Genomic DNA, 20,238 nt, shown 5'->3' with positions numbered 1-20,238 from the left:
GTTCTACTGTACTTCATGTAGCTTTATTTACTGTCTCATTAATTTTAACTTTTCCAGAAGTTGTCCCTACTCAGAAGCCATTAGGGTTAGGTTTCATGCTGTGTTAAGAATTTTAAATAACTAGGCAGAGTTCTGTCTCATTAGAGGAGCAAAACAGCTATTTGAGACTGCTCGAAGTATGGTTCTTATATTTATTTGTGATCTTGAAGATGGCCTTTTTTCTTCTGTTACCTCAGCTTATATTGATCACATATTTAAAAATTGTAGCTGATGTGGTTGGCCAAAATTGTTGTATGGCAAAGAGTGATTTGTAGTATATTCTACATAAATAAGCATGCTAGAGGACTGTAGTTGTGTGGGGGATTTTTATTTATTACATCTGCAATTAGCAGCCTGTGTTGTGTATATTTATATGCTGTGTTTGACCTTTTATCCTATTGCACGTTCCACAAGCGCAAACGCTTATTTTGACAGAGTGGCACAACCATTTGTCACTGAGCAAAACCTGTAAAAGAACCTGGAATGATTTGTGGTACATAGGTTGATTATATGTCCTTCAGAAGCCTTCTGAAGAAAGTGGAATGGCATCTCATTTATTGTTGTAAACAACAAAAAACCTCTTGTGCTAACCACTGCTAACGTTTGAAGAAGGCTTTTGCTCCAAGGCATGATTTGAATTATACTCTGTTTACTTAAGGATACTGCTGGCAAAGGTTTTTCCCCCACCACTTAATTTTTTCCTGCAGTTATCTTGTTCATTTTTCTTCTTCTGACTTTTACAGGAGCATGGCCATAACATCTTGAGAAAACACTCTGGAAAAAAAAAAGTTGAGTCTCGTATATCCAGGCCTTGTAGAAACAGTGAATTTCCAACAGGATTTGAAATTGTCAATTAATGCTGCTTGTAGGCAAACTAATCTACTATGAATTTCAGAAGTGCAACATTCAAGGCATAACTTCAGAGTACTTCAAAGAAATATGGCTTTTCCAATAGGAACAGTAGTATACTTAACTTAGAGATAAGTTGTAAAGTAGAATCCAGAGACATATATTTTACAATGCTCTCCACTTTTCCAAATAATTTAAGTATCAGTGGAGAGAACGTTTCCTACCTCTCTAGAAACTCCTAATGAGAAACTCCTTTTCACTTGAGGGAGAGCATTACTGTATGAAGTTGACGTCGTTCACTGACTTGCAATAGAATTGTTGGGAGCATGGGGGAGGGAGAGGTGGTGAGAGTGGGGTGGTTATTTTCCTCCCTGGTGTTTGCAGATGTGGTTGGGTTCATCCGCATTCAGAAACTTCAGGTTCATTTCTCGTATTTAAGCCAAATTAAAACTTTGTACATGAGCTGTACTGGGAGGGTTAGTGAGTCTCAACCTAGTAAATAATTTTCCTTGATGAAAAGAGCCTAAATTTGGTTGCTGGGGGAGATGTTCATCAGTAAAGCCCAATAGCAGTTCCACTTAAAAGTAATTGGTTTTCTCTCGTCTGATGTGATCAGTAATTCTGAATAGGACTGCACAGTAGCAGCAACTGCTTGTATGCAAGAACATTGTTTGCTGTTGTGAGCGTACATCTGGCTTTAATTTCTTGTGTCTTTCAGGAGGCTTTGCTGTCTAGGTTTAGTAATAGTCCTGAATTTTTAGCAGTATATTCGTAAGAGTGGTAAGTCAGTTATATTTAATGCAACTGATAGCTTAATCTAATTGCATTTAAAGTAGGATGGGTATTCCGCTGTAGATTTTGAGGATGTCTTTTCTGTAGTTAAGATGGTATCCCCAAACTTTCTGGAGAAATAATTGTAAGGCACTACAGGCTGGCTTTCAGGAAGGACTTTCAACTGCTTGGATACCTTCTGCTGCCTGTGTTTCAGGCTCCATTTCTAAAGGAGGTTAACTAATATAGAGATGCCATGGCCACCTGCATTTCATGTGTTACTGATGGTTTTCCTAGCTGGTTATATCAGGCCCCAAAAGATTCCTGTTAGCAGCTGGGCCCACAGCTTCAAGGTGTTGAGGTGTAGAGGCATGCCTAGAATCTTTGGCTTGCACTAAAGTGAAAAGGGTAATGATTGCCTCATCCCTAAAAAAACCCCCATATTTTAAGTAGTTCACTGAAATGCCTGTTCAAATGTTTGACAGCGCTTTTGGTGAAGAAGTTTTTCCTGTCGGTAGTTACCTGGGAGAAGAGGCCAACACCCACCTCACTACAACCTCCTTCCAGGTAGCTGTAGAGAGCAATAAGGTCTCCCCTCAGCCTCCTCTTCTCCAGGCTAAACAACCCCAGTTCCCTCAGCCACTCCTCACAAGACCTGTTCTCTAGACCCTTCACCACCTTCATTGCCCTTCTCTGAACACACTCCAGCACCTCAATGTCTGTCTTGTAGTGAGGGGCCCAAAACTGCACACAGGATTCGAGGTGCAGCCTCGCCAGTGCTGAGTACAGGGCCACGATCACTTCCCTAGTCCTGCTGGCCACACTTTCTGATACAGGCCAAGATGCTGTTGGCCTTCTTGGCCACCTGAGCACACTGCTGGCTCATATTCAGCTGGCTGTCAACTAACACACCCAGGTCCTTTTCTGCCGGGCAGCTTTCCAGCCGCTCATCCCAGAGCCTGTAGCATTGCAAGGGCTGGTTGTGACCCAAGTGCAGGACCCTTGTTGGACTTCATACAATTGGCCTCGGCCCATTGGTCCAGATCCCTCTATAGAGCCTTTCTGCCCTCAAGGAGATCAAAACTTCCATCCAACTTGGTGTCATCTGCAAACTTACCAAGGGTGCACTTGATCCCCTCATCCAGATCATTGATAAAGGTATTAAACAGAACTGGCCCCAATGGTGAACCCTGGGGAACACCACTTTTGACTGACTACCAACTGGATTTAACTCCATTCGCCATCGTTCTTTGGGCCTGAACGTCCAGCTGGTATTTCACTCAGTGAAGAGTATGCCCATCCAAGCCATGAGCAGCCAGTTTCTCCAGGAAAATGCTTTGGGGAACAGTATCAAAGGCTTTGCTAAACTCCAGGTAGATGACATCCACTTTCCCTCATCCACAAAGTGGGTCACCTTGTCGTAGAAGGAGATCAGATTAATCAAGCAGCACCTGCCTTTCTTAAACCTGTGCTGACTGAGCCTGATCACAGGGCTGTCCTGTACGTGCCATGTGATGGCACTCGAAATGATCTCCTCCATAACCTTCCCCAGCACCGAGGTGAGACTGACAGGCCTGTAGTTCCCCAGATCCACCTTCTGGCTCTTCTGGTAGATAGGCATCACATTTACTGACTTCCAGTCAACTGGGACCTCCCCAGTTAGCCAGAACTGCTGGTAAATTATTACAAGGGTCTTGGTGGGCGCTTCCACCAACTACCTTGGTACCCTTAGGTGGATACCATCCAGCCCAATAGACTTGTGTGTGTCTATGTGGTGTAGCAGGTCGCTGTTTCCCTTTGGATTATGGGGGTGTCCTAGGTTACAGTGTAAAATGTGCCAAAAGAAAAAAAAGAAAAGTATTCCATTACCATCTTCAGGAGCTGTTGAGACCAGGTGGGGCGGTGCTCCCTGCCTCCCCCCTCTGGACTATCTCCTGTCAATGGGCACAACAATGCCTTATCGCCTGACCCATCGATAACTCGCTCCTGGGCTATCTCCTGTTAATGGCCCATCAAGGAACTGCCTCACGACTCCCCATCCCATTGTGAGATGCTCCGCCTGGGGGGAAGGAGCCAAGCAGTCCATGCTAAATAAAAACTGAGACCTCGAACACCCTAGCAGCCTTCTTCCACTGGATTCCCAGAGGAGTTTTTTCCCCCCACTGGAGTTCCAGAGGACAAGAGCTACCTACCTACCACTGGACCTTCGGAGGAAGACCAGACCCTTTTACAAGATCGCTGCTTCAACAGAACTACATCCATCACTTCAGGAGGACTGCAGCCAGCATCTTATCGGACTGCTACTGCCACCCTAACAGGGTGTCAGGTTGTATTTCTGACTCTGTCAGTGTAAACCAGTGGGTTGTTTTTTTTTCCCTGCCTTGTGTTATATATATATATATTTATATATATATATATATATATATATATTTATATATATATATATATATATTTATATATATATATATATATATTTATATATATATATATTTATATATATATATATATATTTTTTTTTATATATATATATATATTAGTAAAGAACTGTTATTCCTATTCCCCATATCTTTGCCTGAAGGCCCGTTAATTTCAAAATTATAACAATTTGGAGGGAAGGGGGTTGCATTTTCCATTTCAAGGGAGGCTTCTGCCTTCCTCCGCAGACACCTGTCTTTCAAACCAAGACAGGGGGTTTCATTCTGCTCCCCATCCCTGTCTTCCAGCTCAGGGGGCTGGGTACCCAAAGGACAGCTAGTCTTACTATTAAAGACTGAGGCATAGAAGGCATTAAGTACTTCAGCCTTTTCCTCATTCTTTGTCGCTACGCTTCCTCCTCCATCCAATAAAGGATGGAGAATCTCTTAGCTCTCCTTTTGTTGCTAATGTATTTATAAAAATGTTTTTTTATTATCTTTTATGGCAGTAGCCAGATTAAGTTCTACTTGGGCTTTGGCCCTTCTAATTTTCTCCCTGCATAACCTCACGACATCCTTGTAGTCCTCTTGAGTTGCCTGCCCCTTCTTCCAAAGTTCATAAACTCTCCTTTTTTTCCTGAGTTCCAACCAAAGCTCTCTGTTCAGCCAGGTTGGTCTTCCCTGCTGGCTTATCTTTTGGCACATGGGGATGGCCTGCTCCTGCACCTTTAAGATTTCCTTCTTGAAGAATATCCAGCCTTCCTGGACTTGTTCGCCCTTCAGGACTGCCTCTCAAGGGACTCTGTCAACCAGTCTTCTAAACAGGCCGAAGTCTGCTCTCCGGAAGTCTGAGGTAGCAGTTCTGCTGGCCCCCTCCTTAATTCTCTGAGAATCGAAAACTCTATCATCTCATGATTGCTGTGCCCAAGGCAGCCTTCAACCATCACATCATCCACAAGTCCTTCTCTGTTTGCAAACAACAGGTCCAGCGGGGTACCTTCGCTAGTCGGCTTACTCATCAACTGTGTTGGGAAGTTGTCTTCCACACACCCTGGGAACCTCCTGGACTATTTTCTCTCTGCTGTGTTGCATTTCCAGTGGACAAGGGCTAGCAATTGTGAGGCTTCTACCAACTGCTTATAGAATATTTTGTCTACCTCTTCATCCTGGTTGGGTGGTCTATAACGGAATCCTACCGTGATGTCTGCCTTGTTGGCCTTCCCCCTGATGCTTACCCATCAGACAATTGCCTCTAATTGTTGGCCTTGCAGCCTAAATAAGGACAAGACCTAGCAAAACAAAAGCAAGGGGTTAGAAAAACAAGATACCAACAGGACTGTGTGGTTTTGCTAGGTAATTACACACACTTACTTGATTCTTAGTTGATGTTAGTTACCTACACATGTTGCAGAAAGAGCAGGCCTTTGACAGGATTCACATTCATAGTGGCATAATTGAATGGGATTAATGACACAATTTTGGCAAAATTATTTTTGTTGCCATTCTGTAAAGACCAGAAAATGTAAAACACAGAGTACCAAAAGTCACAGGTGAAATGCTAGTTTTACTTGAAAAATGCTGAATGCGTACAATGAAATTGAAAAGATCTCTCTGTAGGAAACTGCAGGTGTGACTTTTTTATGTAAACTTGTATTCTAATATGATGGACTCTTTGCAGGTCTTTCTTATTTTCAAGCATAGCCTGAAAACATCTGGCGTTACTCCCTTAAATGCTCTTAATCTTCTGTTTGATTAAACATATACCACTCAAGTTATGGCCCATCAGAGAAGCAAAAAATAAAGCATATTTTATATGCTTACTTCAGATGTTTCTCTGGCATCTTATATGTAAAAGTTTTTGGCTTGTGTTCATATTAAAAGCAAAGACAAGTGAACAAATAAAACTGTCCCTGTAGTCTTTTAATGAGCAGTGTTCTTTGAAAAGCAGTTTTCTTGAAGATTGATATACATCTTAAAATATCACCCCTTTCTGTTATGGTGTTAACAACAACAACAAAAAAGTAATTAGAATTAACTATTTACATATATTGCAAGTTTATCTTTCGCTATTTTTGCTTTGAAAATTTTAATTTTTTCCCTGGTAAAGAATCAGCAGGAAGGTTAGGGTTTTTTAAGACTTTGATACTAGTTGTTAAGTCCTCCGTGCTGCTTTCCACTGTATGATAGTTCATTAAAACACTTGCTGATAATGGGCTGCTGTTTGCAAGTGCAATAATAATAACAACTTTGCCATTGACTTTGCTTAAGGGCAGCTGGAAGTTTTTGCCTTCGGGCAAAATAGCCAAGCAGCATGCTGACTTGCCGTAGTTGTTCTAGAACTTCTCAACTTTAGATGAAAGGCTGCCCCTCCTGAAGATAAGCATGCATTTGAAGCTCATCTTTTTGTAAAATAATAGGTGAAGTTAGAAATCTTTGGATTTAGAACTCAACTCCTATCTGGTTTTGTAGCACTATGTCTCCGTTTCAGTCAAGCCAGCTAATAGTAGCTGGGGAATGTGGTTTGATTTTTTTTTTTTTTTTTTACTTTTTAAAGATGTGTTTTACAGGGATTTGGATAAGCCAGAGCTGTTCTTGGGTGCATGATCCTATTTATAGACTTTTAAGACATAAAAAATTGAAGCTACTCTACCCTGGCTTTAGGAGCTATGAGGCTGAACACTTCTTTTTGCCTAAATATGAGGTTCTAAGTATTAATTGTAATGACAAGCATTATCTGTATTTGCATGTATTTTATCAGGTAGGAGGTATTGCAATAAAATTGACTTATTGATTGTAGAAGTGAATTGTGTGATTAAAATAAAAACTGTTTGTAATGACTAGAATAAAGAAGATTATGGATAATGAAGCTTTAAAAACGGAAAGATTTTCTATTGTATGCCTGTAGTTGAGTTCGTTTAACTGTGAAGGTTAATTTTTTTGTTTCCAAAAACTGTTCCCCACAAACTGTACCTTGTGCTTGCTTTTAAGGCTTGGATTTGGTTTCAAGCACCCTTTTATCCTTCAAATTTGTTACAGGTGTATAAATAATCCTTGATGCCATTTCAGTGATATAAAGGAAATGAGACCCCCCCCAAAATAAATTTGCATTTAACAGTGGTAGATTGGCCTAATTGTTTACATCTCTAAATTCCCTTGCCAAATCATGTACTTCCCCCTGTGAGGCCAATTTCCATTACTACACAGTGGATCGTGTATGATCAGGCATGGTAGGAGTGGAAAATTCTATCCTTGTGATGTTAGAAGATGGAGGAAGTAGGAACCTGAGTTTGTAGTGGTAGGACGTTCAACATGCAAATGTTTGCTGTCTATCTTCCACCCTGTGAAGCCTGTGGAAAGTATTATTTATGGAGAACATCTGGTTTCCTGCTTCTCTGCTTTACGGTACTTACCTACACAGTGTACTAAGAAATGTCTGCTGCTTAATACCTGTTTATTTCCTTTTTAAAATCTTGTCTAAACAGCTCTGCCAAGTATGGAGTCTTCATCTCTTGCTGATGTCCTGTTGTTACATCTTGTGCTCATAAGTCAGTCTTGAACAAAGGCTCTCAGTGATTCAGTCTGAGTTAGCTCAGGATCTATGACTGTGCAAAGCTGAGGAGCAAGTTTTGTAAACGTACAAAGCTGAAAGCAGCCAATTTTTTGGTCAAGGTTGATGGTAGCAATATTGTAAAAAATAGACCAATTAAAAGTGTGACTTAGGTGTTTTGATAGAAAAAGAGTTTATTATTTTCCTGCCACCTCCTCTGTTTTCAAGGAGTAAATTATTCCCTTCCTGCTACTTCTATTATGGCATACAGCTTCCTTCTCTGGACACTCAGGCTCTGTAGAACTAGTTAAACCATTTATTGCTGTTACATCACAAATGTTGGGCAGGCTCACTGGGACAGTAGTTTGAAGCTCAGCTCCTTTTGTATCACGCTCTCGTTTTCGCTCATTTTTCTTTTGGTGGTAAGCTGTAACAGATCACCAAGAGTCTATGTGTGTACTAATGCTAGCCCAAAAAAGGGACAGGAGCACACACATAAAGCCAGGAGACACAGAAGTTAGAAGGGACAGTGAGCTCTCTCTTCTCCTAGAAACTTGTGCTGATGGTGGCCCTGGCTATAGTAGAAACATGATATAAATCATGACAGCCATCAGCTTATCCTTGGCTGCACGATTCTTCCATTTTCCTTGCACTCGCATTTGTGTGATTGTTAATTGTTTATGGAGTAGACTAAGCTGAAAATTAGTAGGGCTTTTTTTTGTCATTTGTTTTTCAGGCAGATTTTTCCTCTAAATCAGTTCACGTAGTCACAAAGTGTCAGTGACTGCAAAAGAAAGGAGGCAGTCCTGCTGCCCTATGTCTTCCAAATGACAGCTAGAGAGTGATTAAATGTTTCAAGTGGTAATTTACAGATGTGTATGTGTAGAATTAAGTAGAAGACTCAACATGAACCTTAATGTCATGTTGAATGCAATTTTCTGTAAATCACAGGTTTTTTCATACTTTATTTCACAGTTGCTGCTAACTTACAGAAGATAGTAGATGATCCAAAGGCCTTGAAAACATTGACTTTTAAGTTGGTAAGTAAAAGCATGAAGGGAAGAAATAAACTAATTACCACAGTATTCACACAGAGTCTGGATTTCATCTCATTTACAGCTATTTTGATGAATAAATGTGTTGACAGAGAAGATGATTGAAATTGCCATGTGTAAGAGAAAAATCCTAAACCCTATTTTGATAGGACATTAGGGATATGTACAGTCACACAGCTCCATAACTGTTCGGGGGAAGGAGGTTCGTTCACATGAGTTCTGAAGAAGTCTGAGGTTTAAGTGAGAAACTGCAAGGAGAAAACCCCTGGAAAGAACTGCAGAAACAAGTAAAGCACGGAAAACTGTAGTTGTTACATTAACTCCCTTCCACTCCTACTCCCTCAGCTTGACACTGGCTGAAGTGTCCCCTGCTAATGGACATTTTGTGCAATCCTATTTTTTCCAACACCTGCCACCATTTTTCTTGCGTGCAAGTTGCCCTCTTCACTGCTTACTTAGTTCTTCCCTTCAACCTTCTTTCAACTGACCATGCACACTTGCAAGTTGATCTTGCTCCCACTGTATTTCATCACTCTTTCTCCCTTCCACCTCTTTCTGTCTTCTGTATATACAACATCAGACCCTGGTTTTGGGCCCAGGACTGTTTTCTGTGCTGCATTTTGGGCCCAGGACCATGGCTCCTCATTTTGGTCGATTTTGGTGCTATAATGATAGGTCTAATTTAATGTTAAATTCATAATGAAGAAACTTAATTCAGAGTTGATGTGCTGTATTTGTTTTTATTTCTTTCTAAAATTAAGTTGAAAAATTTACATACGTAAAGCTACTGAATAATTAGCAATGTGAATACCAAACTCTTCCCAGTTAGCTTTTGGCACCCCTTGCTGAGAGTGACTCAGCCGTGTATGAAAGACCAGACTGAATGTCTGTTAGACAAGCAGGTCCCCAGAATCACAACTTCATTTATAAAAGCAGCTGCTTCAGATGGGCTGTAGACAGCCATTTTTAGACAGTATGTGACCTAGTTGATGGTAATGTATTAATTGAGGATTGTTCTTTCCATGTATTTTTTAAATATAGATTTGAGTAGTTTTAACTGACCAAATTGTTTGGACTCATTTTTTCCCTGCAGTCCAGTAAAACCACCAGAACTTATACATTTCTTCTGAGAAGTAGTTGGGGTAGGGGAATAAGGACATGTAACTCAAATTGTTTTGTTTCTGTGGCTCTTACTATCTAAATATAGCTTAAAGGCTGATGCTTCTCTTTTTGCAGCTGATCTGTGTTCTTACTATTTAAACATCTGACTTTATTGGGTAGTCAGTGGAATCTCACGAAGAATATTTAGATACATAGATACTCCAGAGGCTCTGTGGAAGACTGAGTTTCTTGTTCACACTTAAAATAGAAGCCAAGATAACAAAATGTAACATCCCATGGTATCCAGTTAATATTTACATATGTTGAAACCAGATCCACTTGAAAATTTGGGTTGGGGTATTTCTGTGATTCAGTTGGATTTATTGCTGGGGTGCGGTCAACATCACATGGTATTTCAGATGCCAGTGAGTGAATGCTGTTATAATCCTAACGCTTACCATAATCAGAATTAACAGACAATCCAAAATCAACGTCTTTGTCCCTTCTCAAAGTAAGTTCCGTTGGCTATGTAACAATTCCTTAGGTTGATTTTTAACCTAAGTTTCTTCCTGATATGTTTAACCTAGGTTTCCGGCGTTAGTTCCCTGCTTCCTCAAAAAAGAATATAACCACAAGAAGTATCTTGTTTTATTTTTATTCTTGGATTAATTCATATGTTCTGTTTCTGTCTGTTTCTGTATCGTGTAATGGAGTTGCTAAATGAATTGTTGCCTAGGAGAACCCCGTTATTTTTTTTCTATGCCCTACTGAGTCTTTGTTACCTCTTAGCAAGCTCTCACTGAATTTGAGAGCGCTTCTATACAGCTTGATTAAAACACATTTTGTTGGTAAATATTTCATGGGGATTCGAAGTCTAAATGTAGCTAATCCTATATCCATTCAGAGATTTCAATTGAAAAGTGCTCTTTAGCACTAGGATTAGTTACTACTATTTGCTGACAAGGAATCTGGTTAGTATCTCACTGCTTGCAGATTGCTTTTGCTGGTATTTTGCTGGTATATAATACTTCTATTCAAACAGCAAGCATTTTCATCTTTGGGGAAAAAAAAGAACAGCTTATTGTAACCATTTTTGTCTTTAATTATTGCCAAAATGGTAAAGAAGGTTATTAAAGTGAGGTGCCTGAATGAATCTCTCTTTAAGGTTGGATCTCCCTTTTGCATATTTTTTTAATAGTGCATCTTTGATCTACGATGATGTCATTCTACAGAACATATATAGTACTGAGCCTCCCTTAGTTGTCTTGGCTAACACAGAATGACTTCTGTGGAGGATCCAGCTGTCCACACTTTGGGAAGGAGGCTGCTTTAATACACAAGTAATCTTGGCAGCACTCAAGGAAACACAAAATTATTGTGCAGCATAATTTGCATTTTATGTAAGGATTTTTCATATGAAAAAGGGAGGAAAAAAAAATTAATGAAAGAATGCATTCAGTCACTAAACAATGAATTGGAAATACTAAGAGTTTTTCTTCTATGTTGCAGTTTGTGTATAGTAGTTGTACTTAAGCACAAAATCTAAGCTAATAGGTTCCAGGTGCATTAAATATTAGACAGTATTCATTGATAAGGAAGGCATTTAAAAATCTATATGGATATAGATATGTTACTTAGCATAGCTTTGAGGAGATTGATAGCTAGCTAGAGTGTAGAATGATGTTAATATTATTAGCTCTTTTTATCATGATATTTTAAATGCAAAATTCAAACTTCATTTATTTAAGTAAATTCCCAATCTAAAAACCATTGAGATATCTTACTAGTAACTAATGGTGATGATCTGAGCCCTTTAACTTGCTGCTTCAGTGGAATAAGACCTGTGAAATACTCTCTGAAGAGAGACCTTCTGTTCTCTGTGTCTGGTCAAAGTAATTTTGAAGGAATAGCCTGATGTAATGCTTCCACAAGTCTTGAGTGAGTTTATTTTTGGTCATGAAAACCCAATGGATAATGTCACTTGGTGCACCTTGTGTGCACAGTCTGAGAGCTCTTTTCCTTATATTGTGTATATACAAACCAGTTCTACTAAAGGGTTCAACTGCTACTAGTGCATAAAAGGATCAAGAGCATTTTTATAGGGTGAACCAATTGTTCTCATGTTTTTTGGGGGGATATGACAAAGAGTCTGAAGGCATCTGTGATACATAATTTACCATTACACACTGTTCATCTAGTTGTATTATTATTTTGATTTTTCTACCACACAGGTGAAGAATGCATAAAAAACTGTACTTAAAATGTAGTCACTTTGTTTAAAAATCAAAATATAAAAATATACAGCATGTGTAATTTTTTTTAAAGCAGACTTAAAGTAACAGTTCAGTCCTGAGCAAGGTGGATGTATATTCTTACTGTTAGTTATGAGAAATGAACTGATTACTTGTGCCTTTGTACTGTGACAGAGTTTGCTGAAGAATCTCAGCTATACAGTTTTAAGTACTAAAGATTGTACTGTCAGAAAGGAGCTGTCCTTGCAAATATTACTATTACTCTTTGTAGACTGCTTTAATCTCTTGCTTAAAAATTCAGTAGACTGGTGTTCCAAACAGACTTGATAGCTGGACTTGTGAGACATACAGCATAACAGTAAAAGGTGGATTCAGTATATGTAGGTTATTTGCTCTTCATGAGTGCAAACAGAAACAGCATGCTCACTTGAGAAAGCAAATTTGGCTTCGGTCTGGAAAGTTTGGGTTAAAGTGTTTGTTTCCCAGTATTTTTTTCATAATCTTTAATACTGCTTAAAAGAGTTTGCTAAAATTAAGGATGCAGTTGGCTAACAATGACAGACCATGCAGTCTGAAAGCTTTCCTTCTAGTAAGCTGTTTGCTGACTAGGGGATATGGGGAAAATTTATAGCCCGGCTGTCAAATCTGCCTTTGTATCATGATATACTAAACATTTCTGTTTATACTTGCAGGCCTCTGGCTGTGATGGCACTGAGATTCCCGATGAAGTGAAACTGATTGGGTTTGCTCAGTTAAGCGTCAGCTGATGTCTGTTCCTTGACCCCAAGCCGCATTGTGAGATTGTGAAGAGGCCAGCTTTGATGCAAAGGAAAATTAACGCACCACACACTGAGTTCTGCTTCATTCTGTAGCAATTCACAAAGTCAGAACAAGCAAAGCCCACAGCTACACCACTGCTGCTAACATTCAAAATGCTACTAAATGTCTCTTAGCACTTGATTTGGATTCCCCCTAAGTGAAAAGCCTGTGGAAATGCGCTCAGGTGGCTGTATTTATTGGTTACAAAAGGAGTTTTCTATCAAGCTTACTTCTTTCATAAACTTTGAGTGATACTATTTTAACTGTACTTGTGGTTGATAATACTGCCTCTGTTCTGTTATATTTAGAAATTAACATAAATATGAAAGTTAAGAATTATTAGCCAAACTTGAATTCTAGTTTTAAAACTGACTGTGAATTTTATTTTTCATATATTTATGCATTACACATCCTAGTAATAAGAAAAATGATTTGACTTGATTATGTGCTATTTGCAGTTAATCTCCCATTATTTAAAAAGGTTTCAGGTATATCTTTGAAGTATTTAGTAACTTCTAGGGTTTTTTGAAATTAATTAATTAGGCATTAGCAAGCTTTTGTTGGTTGTGTGTCTAAAAACCAGTCCATAAACTGATTGTCAAGGGAGTGGGAGGTGCCTTGCAGACATTAATGTTTCAAGAATGTGCCTGAGGCTGCTTAAATAAATAATCTCCATTTCTAGAAGTACCATACATGTGGTACAATATATATAAATATATATAGTTATCTGAGCAAGGAGGGAATATACAGTAGCAAAGGTGTTAGAGTATTTTGACTGTGCTTTATTGGGGAGTCTATGAGCTAGAACTACTTTGAACTGTTGTCGTCGAGGTAGACTGCTTACTGTGTCCATCTCTGATCCAACTTATCCTTAATAATAGAAACCAGTTTCATACAGGTGATAAAAACTTGAAGAACGGAACTGAAGCTTTACTTGAAGTTCTGTAAAATACCAAGGTGGAGTGAAAATAATAGGGCTTTGTGCAATGATCAAGTAAAACTGTTACAAAGAAAACACTTCTGACCCAAGTAGTCTTATGGTTAACCTGTGACATAGATGTTATGGAGCTAGCGAGCCTTAGAAAGACTTTCAAATTTGGAGACATGTTTCTCAGAGGTTACAATTTAAACTACTTCCTAGCTAATCCTAGATAAGCGGCAGCTCTTTAATGTACTGAAAATGGCAAATATATATTATTAAGAGAAGTTATTTATAATGCCTTGTCATAATCATTGAGGTGTTCTAGAGCCATTTGCGTATGACTCGATGTAATCCCATCCCATCCTACTGTTTACATGATGATTACTCCAAGATGACTGCAAAGGTTAAAAAAATAAAAGAAAAATAAAAGTGTATTGCACAAACAGATTTGTATTTTGAATTTTCATGCTCTGTGTGTGTTTTGACAGGCTGATGTTACACATGTCTGCTGCCCTTATTTAGTTTACGAGCAGCACCTGGGGGAGGAGGAGGGGTGAAAACAACACTTGCTCACTCATGGGAGAGGGTGGCTCTTGACTGCTTGCTTTCTAGTGCTTTGCAGAAGCATTTTTAAGACTCCTGAGGTGTTTGTACTTCAAGAAATCGTTCTTTTATTCAGGGTGGGACCTGTATGCCTGTGGGATGCTGGCTTATGTGGGGGAAGAGGTTGAGAGGGGCCCAGTGCCAGGCCGGGCTGGGGCTGACACCTGCTGCCCACTGCCCCCAGCCCCGGTGCAGGCCTGGTGGCCACAGCTGGGGCTGGTTGGGGCAGTGCAGGCCCTTCTCGGGGACTGGTGCCCTCAGGCTCATTAGCGGGGGAGCCCCGGCCCTGGGGGAGGTCTTGGCAGGGGCAGGTGCTGCACCCTGTGGTGGAAGGGCCCTGTGATCTGGTGGGGCCTGGCCTGTAGCCGGCTGAAGGCAGCAGACAAAAATGGTGAGTGTGTCTTTTCTTAGCTTTGGGGTGTCTTTGCAGGTGTGGCTGTGGCATTACTGATAATCTGATCGGTACCTCTTCTGCGTTGACTGTATCTTACCTCAGCACCCTGTAACTGGCTGTTTTTCTCTTGCCTTTGGTTAATGCTTTGCCTCGGTCAGCTTATGCACGCTTTGCTCTGGGCTCCCTGGGGCCAGTTGGAGGAGGAGCTGGGCAGGGGACTTGCGGCAGCCACCAACAGCCATGCAATGAAGGCTGTGCCTCCGGGTATGTGCCCATCTGCAGCTGGGGAGCCTCCACCATGGCTGTGTTGGGTGGGAACAGAGGGCACCGCATCATGTCTGGTCTGGCAGGCAGGCTGCCATTTGGCAGCTAGTTATTCATTAGCAGCTTTTGTGTTGGAGTAAGAATAAATTAAAAGGTGCCATAAGCTTGCGTCTACCAATGAAACAGTTGATAGCCTACAACGCTGCAATGGGGTGGCTATTGAGCAGGACCTGAAGGACTTAAGTTCAGAGCATTGCTGTTAGATTATTTTTGTTACATATGTTAATGTGTGCTTCTCAAAACATTGCACTGGTACTGACTAATCCACCTGCAAAGTAGTTAGCTGGTTAGCTTTCTTTTTCAGGCAAAGAAATGAACGTTCAGGGAATCTTGTTGTTTTCACAGGTCTATAAAAGAAGCAGGAATATATAATTGGCTGAAAATCATGTTCTACTCACTATATGCCTCCCCAAAGGCTGGGGAAAAGGTGTTGGGCTATGAGTAGCAACTGTCAAAAATGCTCATCTGCTGTACTGGTTGGGGCTGCAGGAGGTATCTAAATAAAGAAGAATGTAATACTGTAGTTGAAGCAGTCAATGGTGTTGTACCAAGATAAAGCTGTAACAGTTATTGCTCACTTGCAGTCTGATGCAGAAACATGCCAATGCTTCACTGAGCTTCCTTAGTTCAGTGAGACAGCAAATTCATGCAGCAGGTTTTATTGCAGCTGTTTTGGCTTTTTAAAATCTCTTTTGCCACTTAAGGTATTGTGAATAAATACAATGTGAGCAAAATGGGTTCAGAATGAGAATGACCTGAAAGAAAAGGTAGTTAAAGCTTTAGTGTATGTTAAAATGAGACTCATAAGCAGTTTATTCTTGCAACTGTATACATGTGAAAAAAAAAAAGGTGAAAATATACAGTAGGTTGTGGTAGAAAGTAGTGTGCAAGTGATGATAGAGTAGAAATAGACACCAAATGTAACAGGAATTTGCTTCCTGAATATTATATTCACATCCTCTGTTGAATAACAAGGGAAAAGAGAAAACCAGGAACTATTCATTTATTCATGTTTTCACATGAAAAGCATTGAGGAGATGGGTACAGTTCTCATATGTATGACATGACTTGCCCCAAAGCAGTTGTGGTGCTTCTGTTAGAAAGGTGTTGCTGGACAATACCTTAGGCCTGTTGCTAGCTGGAGCACCTGGCTGTGTTTGAAGGTAGATGTTGCTAATTAATGAGTTGAAGCTGGAACAGGTGAGGTGCCATATAGCTGTCTCTGAAGCCAGGAAAATTTGGCTTAATGAGATGGTTCTAAAAATACAATCATCTGTAGTGGTGATTATATGCCAGTGCCTGCAGCTGGGCATTTGCAGGCTCTGTGGGCTGATAAATGTCAATGTCCATGGAACCAGCCCTGACGGAGTGCTCTGCTTTAGTGTGCTGAAAGTAGCTCTGTGCTGTGGACTGAGATGGAAGCCAGTCGATGAAACATGGTTCTGTATTTATTATTTTCAAAGTGTTAAAAGATGAATACAAACATAGAATTTAGCTCAGAAAAAAAACAGGTCTGGAGAATAACTCGTTTGAGTATGTGTAAAGGAGTGGGAGAGCAGGGACATTTTCAGCCTTTTATCTCTTGGGACTTTGGCTTTGGGCCAGGAAAGCTGCCTCCCACTCTGGCAACATATGCTTTTCGTGCCAAGAGAACAGGAGCGCATGTCTCTGACCTCAGATATTCCCGCTGACACATACAGAGAGCTGCATTCGAACTGCAATGCAGCTAGCTAGTTGTGATAAATATTTTTGCTTTCTAGAAATATTATCCTATGTGCTACCACAATTTCCTCTATAGACCTGTCTGCCCCAGAGCACTTCTGCTTTGTGAGTGGAGGTGGAAAGGGGAGCAGGGAAATAAACGAGGAAACATCATTGAATATTCTCTCCTGAGATAAAGATGAATGTGTGCCTTTTCAGCCAGCTTGATCTAATTTAAAAATCTCCAATGTGGGGGCTTCCAGACCAGTCCTATAAAATTTGTGGGGCATCACTTTAGAATGTTTTTAAACATGGTTATTTCTCTGAGAGGGAATGCTGCATGCAGCTTGCAAATGGTGTCCCTTCCCCCTCGTGCTTTCTTAATCAGAGATTTGTTTTCCTTTTCACCACCTACTTCTGCATAATGACGTTGGATGGTGAGACTGGCCTGTGCCTGAAATCAGTTAGCTCTGATGATGAATCTGACACAGACCTAAAACACAGCTAATTGAGTGCATTGAAAATGCTGATTTTTGTTTAGCAGGGAGCAGAGGATGCCCTATCCCCACGTTTTTTTTAAAGCAGCAAAAAAATGAGACCTCGTTGATAACAAATAGTAGTTGGTATATTTTTTTCCCATCGATCAATTGCAATATGACTTTATTCAGTCAGTTGCTGTGGGTTTTTCCACTGCATCAAGTGGGCAGCCTTTCCACCCTCTTGCAATGTACTCATGCATGTGCATGCACTAAGAATGCTAATTCTTGAATTCTAAAATGAGAAGTTGGAAAAGCAGCAGGAGCCTACATCTTTGAGTTCCCTGTGCATGTGCTCTGCTAATGAGCTGATGGAGCAGCTGGATTTACTCAAACCACAAAAACTCCAACAAAGTCTGGTTTACTTGTGTTTTATCACACAATGGTCCAGCTGATATATCCAGGCATGTTAGTTGAGCATTGTGATGTTTTAGTTACTCATTTTCCCTCAATGACCAGGAGTAACATTACAGTGCACGTAAAAATGTGTGTTTATAGCTGCTATATGATCATTGGATTGATGCTCGTCAAGCTGCTTGCATAGTCATTGTAATCTGAGATGTTGAATCAAACTCACTGGTTGGGAAGCTGTCCACTTCTAATAATGTTTGGCAATGGTGGATCAATGTGCAATTACAGGGACTTGGAAGACTGTGTGGTAAGAAGGAGAAGTATTTGATGTTCACTGCATAAACCAATAGGGAGGCAATCTTGTCCCACTCAGGACATGAATATTTTGCCATCTAATTTTCATATGCGAATTTGAAAGGCTATGCTTGTTTATAGTCTCAGTAGGGTGTAGAAAATCACTTACACAAGTGGATGCATTTATGTAGAGGAACATCTATGAGAAATAGAATTGGAGTAGATGGAAAATACATGCCTCCTTTTTTATTTTTTTTCCCCATTGTACAAATTTTAAGAATTGATGAAAACGAGCTATCTTTTGATTATGGAACTCTTTTAATTTATTTTTTTTTTTTCTTCTGGAAAGAAACCAAATGGTTATTTGGTTCTTTTTCATCCAATAATTCAGATTCATTAAGGAAAGATGCTGCTTATGCACAGGAATGCTGGAGTTCTTTAGATTCACTTGGAGCAAAGGGCTTTTCTAGTTTTGTCATGTTTACTCTGCATCTGTAGACCCTATAGATATAGCTGTGTTTCCTTTGAGGGCAATCGACATATGATATCTCAAAATGTAAAGGAATTCCAAGTTATTTTGGTAATACAACTGTCTTTTCACATGAAGGTTGTGTGTGTGGCTGTCATCAACAGGACACACAACCAGAGTGTGTCCAGTGGTTTTGAGGAGGTCTATTCTGTGCTACTCACATCATGTAAAAAACACATAAATAGGGAAAAAGATGATGGCATGACTGGGTAGATGAGGGGAGAGCAGTGGATGTTGTCTACCTCAGCTTCAGCAAGGCTTTTGACACTGTCTCCCATCACATCCTCATAGGTGAGCTTAGGAAGTGTGGGATAGATGAGCGGACAATGAGGTGGATTGAGAACTGGCTGAAGGACAGAGCTCAGAGGGTTGTGATCAGCAGCGCAGAGTCCAGCTGGAGGCCTGTAACTAGTGGTGTTCGCCAGGGGTCAGTACTGGGTCTGGTCTTGTTCAACATATTCATCAATGACCTGGATGAAGGGATAGAGTGCACCCTCAGATAGTTTGCTGATGACACAAAACTGGGAGGAGGTTCAATAAGGGCAAGTGTAGGGTGCTGCACCTGGGAAGGAATAAGCCCGCGCACCAGTACAGGCTGGGGGTCAACCTGCTGGAGAGCAGCTCTACAGAGAAGGACCTGGGAGTCCTGGTGGGCAGCGAGTTAACCATGAGCCAGCAATGTGCCGTTGTGGCCAAGAAGGCCAATGGTGTCCTGGGGGGCATTACAAAGAGTGTGGCCAGCAGGTCGAGGGAGGTTCTCCTCCCCCTCTAATCTGCCCTGGTGGGGCCACATCTGGAGCACTGTGTCCAGTTCTAGGCTCCCCAGCTCAAGAAAGACAGGGAAATACTGGAGAGAGTCCAGCAGAGGGCTATGAAGATGATGAGGGGACTGGAGCATCTCTCTTCTGAGGAAAGGCTGAGAGATCTGGGGCTCTCTAGCCTGGAGAAGAGAAGACTGAGGGGATGTTATCAATGGTTATAAATATCTAAAGAGTGGGTGTCGAGAGGATGAGGCCAGGCTCTTTTCAGCAGTGCCCAGTGATAGGACAAGGGGCAACGGGCACAAACTGGAGCACAGGAAGTTTCAGCTCAACATGAGGAAACACTTCTTTACTCTGAGGGTGGCAGGGCACTGGAACAGGCTGCCCAGGGAGGCTGTGGAGTCTCCTTCCCCAGAGATATTCAAAACCCTCCTGGATGCAGTCTTGTGCGACCTGCTGTAGGTGAACCTGCTTTAGCAGAGGGGTTGGACTAGATGATCTCCAGAGGTCCCTTCCAACCCCTGCCGTTCTGTGATTATATTTCTCATAACAAAACTTCTGTGTTCTGAAAGATGGACTATGTAGTGCTAAATTGGAAAGCCTCTTTAAGGGAGAGGCCTGCGTTTCTGCCTGCATCTCTGTTTTTGAAAGCTGGTGTTAGTTTTATGAAGCATTCTGTTACTGGGGGTGGGGTGGGCAGGGATAAGCTGAGGCTGTACTTTGATGTTAGAGCCTGTACCTGTGGTATTTCATAATGTAAAGCGCAAGGAACGTTTTTGAAGACTGTTACCAGGAAAGCTCCTTATATCTTTTAACAGTTACTATTCTCTCCAATACATCAAAGAAGGTTGAGGGACCCATGTACGCCATTATTATGTTAACCTTAACCTGTTGGTATTTTTATTATTAAGGTTGCTAAAAGTTTGGCTGTTTTGTTCTGGTAAATGGGTATCTTTAGCTAATGCCCTGTATTCTG

The 20,238-nt window shown here is 40.8% G+C and overlaps 1 protein-coding gene across 1 annotated transcript in view; it reads left to right on the top strand.

Moving 5' to 3' along the window:
- STK39 (serine/threonine kinase 39) overlaps positions 1-12,795 on the top strand; it is a 104,806-nt gene extending 92,011 nt beyond the window's left edge. The window contains exons 16-17 of the mRNA XM_086465400.1: positions 8,596-8,660; positions 12,721-12,795. Of these exons, the coding sequence (XP_086321526.1) occupies positions 8,596-8,660; positions 12,721-12,795 (140 nt within the window). The remainder of the gene's footprint in view (positions 1-8,595; positions 8,661-12,720) is intronic.
- Positions 12,796-20,238: the final 7,443 nt, after the last annotated feature.

This window comes from Leptosomus discolor, chromosome 5, assembly GCF_034619465.1.
Source record: "Leptosomus discolor isolate bLepDis1 chromosome 5, bLepDis1.hap2, whole genome shotgun sequence".
Taxonomy (NCBI): domain Eukaryota; kingdom Metazoa; phylum Chordata; class Aves; order Leptosomiformes; family Leptosomidae; genus Leptosomus; species Leptosomus discolor.
Note: the sequence above shows the minus strand (reverse complement) of the source record. Positions and strands in the feature narration are given on the sequence as shown.